Source organism: Agelaius phoeniceus, chromosome 1, assembly GCF_051311805.1.
Source record: "Agelaius phoeniceus isolate bAgePho1 chromosome 1, bAgePho1.hap1, whole genome shotgun sequence".
In the NCBI taxonomy this organism is placed as follows: Eukaryota; Metazoa; Chordata; class Aves; order Passeriformes; family Icteridae; genus Agelaius; species Agelaius phoeniceus.
In genome coordinates, this window is record NC_135265.1 from 143,833,245 (window position 1) to 143,842,426 (window position 9,182).

At 39.4% G+C, this 9,182-nt stretch overlaps 1 protein-coding gene across 1 annotated transcript in view; it reads left to right on the forward strand.

The window, feature by feature from the left end:
* Positions 1 to 9,162, forward strand: part of NSMCE2 (NSE2 SUMO ligase component of SMC5/6 complex) — a 128,856-nt gene extending 119,694 nt beyond the window's left edge. The window contains exons 5-7 of the mRNA XM_054635660.2: positions 5,066 to 5,151; positions 5,483 to 5,589; positions 8,742 to 9,162. Of these exons, the coding sequence (XP_054491635.2) occupies positions 5,066 to 5,151; positions 5,483 to 5,589; positions 8,742 to 8,862 (314 nt within the window). The 3' untranslated portion in view covers positions 8,863 to 9,162. The remainder of the gene's footprint in view (positions 1 to 5,065; positions 5,152 to 5,482; positions 5,590 to 8,741) is intronic.
* Positions 9,163 to 9,182: the final 20 nt, after the last annotated feature.

A 9,182-nucleotide genomic window follows, 5' to 3' on the forward strand; every position in this document is an offset into this window, starting at 1 on the left:
CTCTGAATTTGATGGCATTAAATGAGTTTTTAGAGGATTGATATTTAGTGCAAGACATGATCCTTTCCTTCTTCACTATTATGTAAAGGAACTAAAAATTTGGTAATACATTAATCTAATTTGTATTTCATACTCCAGGAAAATAAGAATGGCTTATATTTACAGGATTGTAATTTTATTTTGGATGGACCAAATGCACCTCTGTGTGCTTTTTACACAAGTTCCTGTCAAACAGGGCTCATACAAAGCACTTGGCAGTAAATTACCAGCAAGTTGCTTGGCCTGGGCAGGAGCAAGTAAATTTGCAATTGCAATCTGGAGCAACATGTTAGAGGCCACCTTCCTTAGATCAACTTTGTATTGCAACACCAGCAAGTAATCAAATTGTAATGTACTTCAATGCAAAGCCTAGTTTGGCTTGGTTGGCAAATTAAACTATCACATGCCTCTGGCAAAAAGTGCAAAGCCTTTGAACTGTTTGACTGCAGCTGTAGCTTGCACACCTTATTTTCCCTCTTAAAAATCAAATTAAACTGTAACCTGCAGCCTCTGCAGTAATTTTCAAGGAAAATTAAACTGTTGCTAACCTTTCTAGCAAAGATAACTGTCTCTAATCAAGCTGAAAGGTCCAGGACGAAATTCCCCTCTCCAAGTTTAGACAAATTCATTGAAGGAAAACTCCAGGGCTTATTAAGTATGAAGATATTACCTCTGACTCAGGAAGTCCTTGGCCACAAATTGCTGGAGACTGGAGAGTTTGCCAGGAAGGTATTACTCTCTGTGTCCCCTCTTATTTCACTCCTACAGCGTTTACTGCAGATCCATCCCTAGGGAAGGATACTGGACAGTTGTTCTGGTGTGCTTCTCTGGACTGAAGGCTAACCCAAATTCAGAGCAGTGATGGGCATGCTGACCCACTTTCAAGCATTACCTGCTGTTCTCAGCAGTGTCAGGTCCTTCCTTTAGACTTGGCCCTGGCCTTTCCTCAGCCCAGATGTCTTCTGACTCCTAGAACACAACTCTTGGATGTGACAGTGTCCTTCACCTCCCCCACCTTTCATTATTTTCTGTGCCCTGCTGGCAGGAACACTTGGCATCTGACTTGTCCTCATAACATTCATGTTTTTCTTGGAGCTCTCAGAGATAGGATTTTTCCCAGCCTGGATGAGTTGCTGTTATTTCTATGGAGTCAGCAGTACAATAGACCCTCTTGGGAGCCAAGACCTTGTCTGTCTGGTGTCTCAGGCTTACAAAGACTCAATCCCACATGCTTAACATTACCCTTTGATTCTCAGGATTAGTGTCTGACTGTGGCAGGTGAGAAGGCAGAACAGCCCAGCACAAAAGGAAATAAATCAATTGAGTTTACATTGCAACATGTACTCACTGAGAACCAGGTTAGAGAAACAGAAATTGGGGAGAGGGCATTGCTGACACTGGGAGCAGTGAGCAGGCAGCAGTCTCTTGGTCACAGAAATAACAATGACAGTGGAGAGGATTTTTCCTCTCATGTTTTTTTAACATGTATATTATCTATGCTTAGTATAATTCACAATTCAGCAGTTAATGTCTCTGCACTATAGTTTTCCTATTTTTAAAAGTTCTTCTTGGCTTAAAAGTTCTGAGTCTCTCTCAGCAGAGTAAGTAAAAACTGAGCAAAGGCATGTTAGTCACAATATTATCAAGAGATGAAAGTGATAAAGATATAAATTAATACCAGCTTTTAATTAAAATTGAAGAAGTAAAAAAACCGTTGGCAGTTGCAAAATTCATTATGATGTGTTACCAAAAATAGATACCTTTATAAGAATGCAGTTTTATTACAACAGCTGTAAACATCATTGCTGAGATAGCGAGATAGAAAATGTGTTACTAATACTCATAACATGTTTCAGTTGGCTGGAATGGAAAACTAGAAACTGTTAAGGCACTTAATATGTGATCTCTCAGACTACCAAAATAGATGTATGCACTTCTGTTACTTAAGGCAACATCTGAATTTTGGGAACAATAACTTAGTGTTTTCTGCGTCTGGTTTTAATTTGCAAGGAAAACTCAATTTTATAAAAATATAACCTGACTTAGCTGAAGTATGTATGATCCAGCATTTTTATTTCTTTCTGTAGAATAGTCAGACTTCCAATTTAGATCCTCAAAATTTTCATACATTTCATTTGGTAAAAAAATCCCTTTGACCTTAATGAAAACATCTTTCAATATGAGGCTACAGATATAGAGCTACAGTTTAGAGCGTCTTTCTGACCAGCTTAGGATGTGTGTGTATGTCTTGTGTAATGTCTGCAAAATTTACTGTCACTGAAAAAAGTGATTTTCCTTTCTTCTCCTGTAATGTAGAACATCAAGCAATAGCAACAAATCTGTGGGTGGTTTATCTGATTTATGGTAATTTGCTATTGACATGCTTGAGGTATTACTTGCATCATCCCAGTCTTGCATATTTGTTTTTAAAAATATTAGCTGGTTATGAAAAGGAAATATTTTAAATAATGATTCATTTGGGCTGTGATCACCCCTTGAAGCCAGGGCCCCACTCTGATAGGCTGTATACAAAATCTTTGCAAATGAAGTGCAACCTGAAGTGTTTAAGATAAGATTGCAGCAAGAGGACACTTTGAATCCAAGAAGATTAATATACCCCACCTACAAGGATTAGGTCTCAACTCATGAAATTTCAACCATTAAACATGAGGCATTTGAATCACCTCCAAAGCCAGTATGGGAAAAAGGTACCCCAGCCTGGGATAATTTGCTCTTTCCAAAGCTGCCACATACCAATAACTCCAATATTGCTTAGCCTTGCTGTCCTAGTGGGATTTCACCCATTGCTTGGTATTTCAAAAGCTTTATTTAAAAAAACCCTCTTTCCCAAAGTTGTGCAGAAGTTGTGCTTTCTTGAAATACTATGTGCTTATGATAGAATAAACCATATATATGAGCAATTTAAGGATAATATGTCACAGAGCTTTTTTCTGAAAACTCGTGACTAACACAAGTGCATTTCTGGTGTCCGTACCATTGCAGTTTTGGTATTTATAGTTAAATTGTGCCCACTTCTTCCTTCTGATTTGCAAGTGTCTGCCTTTGTTAGGTGGTCCATATCTGATGAAGGTATGTTAATATTCTTGGAGATGAAAGCCTTGAAATTATGATTGACATTGGACATTTGAGCTCCTTTTCCCCCAGAATCCACACCCTGTTGATTGCATGAGACCTTAGTAGCAGACACAGAAATACCCTTGATGAACGCCTGAGTATTCCTGTGGTATTCACAGGAGTAGAATTATAAGATGGCTTGGGTTGGAAGGGACCTTAAAGGTCACCTAGTTCCAACCCCAATACCTGGGGTAAGAGCACTGGGTCAGAAACATTCCTAAATGGTTGGAATACTGAAATGGAAAGAAAGGCAAGCTCTGTTAAGGAGGAAGGTCTGGAAATATGCCTGGCATACCAAGAGGTGCTGTGGTGGAGCAATGGCTGCAACATCAATGCCAGGAGTCCCCCAGCCAGGGCTGTGCTGGCTCCCAGGGCAGCGAGCTCAGCCTAGGCTGGGTGTGAGAGGATTTGGTTGCTCCATGGGTGATGTCTGCTGGTATCATCCGGAAGGTGATAGTATCACACAGGCATGCAGCACTGACCATAAGTTAGGAAACACTGGTCCTTAATAGATGTGGAAGACTGAATACCAGGGAGGCAGAGATTGGCTGATAGTGTGCAACAGCAGCACAGGGAACCCAGGCTGAGGCACTGTAGAAGGCAAATCATGAAGTAATTCTGAACTCTCTGTGTTCACTGGTGTTTCTCACTCCTCCCTTGGGGTGCAGCTTGTGCAGCTAGAAAGAAAAACGTTCTCTTTGCTTGGGACACCTTGAGGACTGCACCCCAGGGCCCTTCTCTGCCTCTGCAAAGTCATTGCAGAACTACCCCAAAGGAATGGAAAGCTATGGCAGGTGTTAAGTTTGCTGCTATTACCAGATAAGATTCAAAGATAAACAAATGCATTCAACTAAAAGCCTAGATTTGCAATAACAGAGGAGAGCTAGAAGATAAAACAACATGTATGTAATTCATTAAGGCTATACTTAGTTCTCTCTCTCTCTAAATATATATAAATATAAATATAAATACATGTATACACACACACACATATTTGTCTCTTCCTTAGCTGCTCCCATGTCTCAGCTTTTGACTTTGGCTAACTAACTTCTGCATGAACACTAGTTAGTGTGTCCCTGAGTGCACAGAGTTGCTTATATCTTGCTTTCTTCTTCTGGTAAAGGTGGAGACCTGCAGATCCTCCAGCTCTAGATGGATTTATTCTCATTTGTCTGCCCTTTATCCCCTGGCATTGTGCCACTGGGTGTTTTCTGGGAATTGTCAGAAATTTCATTCTGCCTCTCCTCTTTAAGGTTACTTCAATAATATTTCTGTTGACCGTGACACTTTTTGGCTTTTGTTTTTCACTAATTATAGTCTTATCAAAAAACAACAGCATCGCTTTATAAATGATACATTATGATAAACAGTATAAATTCCTTTTAAAGTGCGTACAGTATGTACAGGCTATACAGCAAGCCCATTTATGACACTCAAATACAAACTGATATTGAGGGTAGGACTGCCAGATCTGCTCCACCTCATCTTTTGTTAGGTTCTGGGGACTCACCTGTGTGTAACTGGGTTTTGGTGAACTTGAATAGTGAATACCAAAGGTTTTGCATATCTTCAGGCCAGACTGCTCTCCTTCCCAGCCTTTCTTTCTGGCATTGCCTGTAAATAGCCACACACACACACACACACACACACACACACATGCAAAGTGGTTACAATATAAAAATCCGCATTTCCTAAAAGACATTCTAGTACAGTATTTTTTGCAGTGTCTTGTTCATGGAGTGGTGCAGAAACATGCTGTGGTATTTTAGATATCACTGTGAGACAGTGCTTGGCAAATGTTGGATTTTATTAGCTTATTTTAAATATTGGCAATCTACATTAAACAAGAAACTTTTTTTTCTTTTTGCCATTCTACTTTCTCATAAATAAGATCATGGTAATGACACCATTGAACAAATCGATGAAGATTTAGCTGTGACTCGGAGTCAGATGAACTTTATTTGTCCCATTACACAGGTATGTATCACTGCTACAGTAATTGACAGAGAAGTAGTTATTTCATATTCTTCATTGGTTTGTGTATTACAAATCTGCAGTACCTATTAAACAACATTATATATAACAACAATATTATAAATTTTAAGCATTTTCAGAAAAGAGCAATAGAGCTTGGGAAGAAAACCCATGTAAGTGGGAATGCAGTGTACCAAGCAGGACCTCATCCCATATGTGACTGGAATGCCATGTATGAGTGGCAAACACACTTCTGCTGTTTCACATAAAATCTCAGAAGAAGCATTTTTATGGGCATTATCAGTTCCTTTAAATCAATCCTTACTGATTGCAGGTGACAATGAAGAGGCCAGTGAGGAACAAGGTCTGTGGACATATTTATGAAGAAGATGCCATTCTAGAAATGATTCAGACTCAGAAGCAGAAAAAGAAAAAAGTCCGGTAAGCTAAAAAGAATGTGTGGAAAGGCTATTTGCTCTGCTGTGTAAGTGGAATTTTACTCCACTTGTTCTAGGAAATGTATTTGGATTGGAAAGGCTGCAGGAAGTAAAACTTCAGCATTTGCCCAAATCACAGCCTCCTCATTAGAACTAGACACGTGAAGGTGCTTTTCTTTTTAATGAAAACAGTGTGTAAGGAAATATTCAGGAATTGTGTGGGGAAGTTACAGCTACTTGTAGCTGCACAACAGAAGTAAAGAGATTTCATATAGCCATGACCAACAAAGAGAGACCTCAGTTTCCTAAAATTTAGTTGCTGATTTGTTCCCACTGGTTATGTAGCATGCCTTGAAGTAAATGAAAAAAAAATTTCCTCCGTGCACCTTCTTTTGCAGTTATATTCCAATACAGCTGAGAAATATTAAAACAACTGTTAAAGTGAGAAATATTAAACCACAACATTTTAGATAGAATTAAAGAATGAGATTAGATAGTGCAGTGCAGTTCCTACCATGATGCAGTTAAATAATTCTTTCCTTATATCACCAAAATAGTCTGTCACTTTTCCACATGGGACATATTTTTTTGAATGAAAAGATGTAAAAGATGAATTTTTAAACCTCAAAATCTGCGATAATGATTTAAAGAAAAAAACAGAAAAAAAAAGTAGAAAAAGAAGAGGCTTGAACACTAATGCTTTTTGGAGCAAGTTGAGAGGACATATCATCTCATCATTGATTTCACCTTTGTTTTTATACCATTTATGTTAGACCTTCCTGTTTTGGGGCTGATTATTTCATGGAAACTTACCAGTTGTGGACTTCTTAATAAATGTGCAGTTTGCTTAGGAAGGTCTGTTGGGGACCAGCAACCTGATTTCCCTGAAGATAATGCCACAGGCAGCTTATTTCCTCCATCTGTTGCTCTGGCATTTGTGTGAGGCTCTACACAGTCCTCCATGAGGGTTACAAAGGTGGAGCTGGAGTTTTTATTCCATGCTCCTTCCCTGTTACAGGAAAGCACTGCTATAAAACCAAGCATCAGTTGGGATGCTCAGCCACTATCTCAGTGTCAAGACAGCTTGAAGAACTAGATGGAAGCACCTTGCTTGTGTTACAAAATCTAGGGAAAAATCTGCAATGGGAATAACTGGGAATAACAACAAAACCAGCAACATGGGTGGACAGAAGCTGGAAAAATGAACAGGAATCGGGTAATAGCTCTCAAGTTGGAGGAAAGTGAGTGTTCTGGAGGATAGGGAGAGGCTAAAAAGCATGTGCTTAACAGCCCAATGACAAGAATACTTTCTCTGATGCTGAATTTAGGATGTTCATATCTAAATATTTCTCTGTGTTGTTAAATCCATCAGAACAATGTCAATTTAGGAGGAATTGTTGTAGTGGATCAAAAGTTTCAGCTTTGCTGAAAAACAAATAGGCTCACATGACTGAATTTTATTTTACCTTTTAAGAAATGGAAGACTAGAGAAACTCTGGAGTTAAAAAATCATATCAACTGTACAACACCCAGCTTTAAAAGCTACCTTATCCTCAAACCAAAATTATTTGTGCAGTCTGAACACTAGCAGTTCTTAATCCTGAGCTTTTAGCTGGCAGCCTTACCATTTTTACAGCAGTTATTCCAGTGCTAGAAAAGCACACACAGAGCAATGCCACAGCTTCCCTGTAACTAAATTAAGAAGGACTCCTTGGTTTTCTCTGCCCAGTCTAACCAACCTACGGTAATTTTAAACTTTCTCATGAAAATGCAGTTACTTTGAAAACCCATCATCTGCTGTGGTGGGAAGATGATGGGTTTTAGCAGGCCAGCTATTGCAGCAAGTTCCCTGTTCAGAATGCCAGTCTGATGGCCTGGCTGCTGGGCTGTGCTCCTGCCAGGGATATTCCTGTGGGAGCAGGTGTCCTGGCAGAGCAGGGCAGGATCCTCGCTAGCCTGCCTCTGGAATCGGAGCTGCTGCTCACTCTGCAGACACACAGTGGCTGTTTCCTCACAAGTACTTCCCAGTTGGAACCCACAGGATGCCTTCAGTGCCCTTGGCAGTGCAGTGCCTGCCTGCCAGCCTTCAGCTGACGTACATACAGCCCGTGCTGACAGACTTGTCACACACTCCTTGAGGCAACTCTTACGTCTCTTGCTCTGCTCACTATTTTCCACTGCCTGGAAGGACATACTAATACTTTATGCTTACAGGAAATGTGGGAAGCTTTCTGAGCACTTGTTATTCATTAATCTGGCAAGCTATTGCTGTATTAAGGTGATAAATGGGAAAACTGAGGCACAGAGCAATTAAATGACTGATCTATGACAAACACAGTAACCTGTGGACGAATCTGGAGTAAAAGTTATGAGCACTGAGTGTAAATAAGTTCAGCACCTCAGACAAATGTTACTCTAAGAGAGGAAAAATTTCAGGAAAAGTGCTACTTCTTACTATAGATACCATCTGTGTATGTTTGGGCTGCCACCGAAGGAAAATGACCTTTGGTCCCTGAATATCTTTTACCCTGCTGTCTTTATCTGGCTGTTTCAAGTAGTTGTAAGACGTTTTGTATTTGATTATCATCTAGAGGCTGTTAATTTGGTCCCATTTCTCCTTTCTGAGCTTTCACAGCTCATAAAAAGTCAGGTTGATTTTTACACCAACTAGATAATCCACTGATTCACCAGTCAGTCATGGCAAGACTCACTCCCTTTTGGTTCCCTAGAAAATAATCTCCCTGCTTATCTGCCAGTGAAGATTATACTGCCCCACTGCAGTTTAGTGAGGTAAGCAGTATCTACCTGCAGTTTTTAGAGGACTGCAGAGAGAGAAAGCAACACAGAAAGGTGTCCATGCAGTGCTGATATCATTGCTGATGAAGGCAGTTTGTGTGCTTGCAGCAAGAGAGTGATATACAGGTGAAAGGCTCCTTCTCTTACTGTGCACCTTCTTTCCTTCCTTTAGCTGATGATTCTCACCATTTGAGATAGATTTATTTTTTTCCACATAGAAGTGGTGAAGAGGACAAGAGGTAACAAGGAACTGAGAGAAAGAATGAAAAAAAAAATAAATCTAGCAGGTGTTATGCAAATCCCATATCTGTAAAATACAATTCTTCCAATTTAATAGAGTCTCTCTTTTCTTTTTAACAGATGCCCTAAAATGGGCTGTAGCCATGTTGATGTAAAAGGATCAGATCTTGTACGAGATGATATACTTAGAAGACTGATTGACAGTCAGAAAAAACAAAGCTGGTCAACCCAGGACACGTGAGCTGGATATGCTACTGCCACAAAGAAAATTAAATTTGTTATTAAAGGTCTTGTGAGATAAGTTGCTGATTCTAAATAGGTTGTATAACTCATTGTTATTTGTTAAGTGTTTCATTTATAGGTAAATCATTGTTAAATGTTTTATTTATAGCCAAAGTTGAAGGTCTCTGCTGTAACTGAAAGCATTTTTTAAACTTAGGAATATAAGGAACTCCAGTTAAACTTGTTTGGGTTTTTTCTACCTTCCTGAATTTCTAAAAGCTTGCATTTGGTAAATAAAGTATGTTTTGCAGCATTTAAACTTCCTTTTCAGTGTGCTAG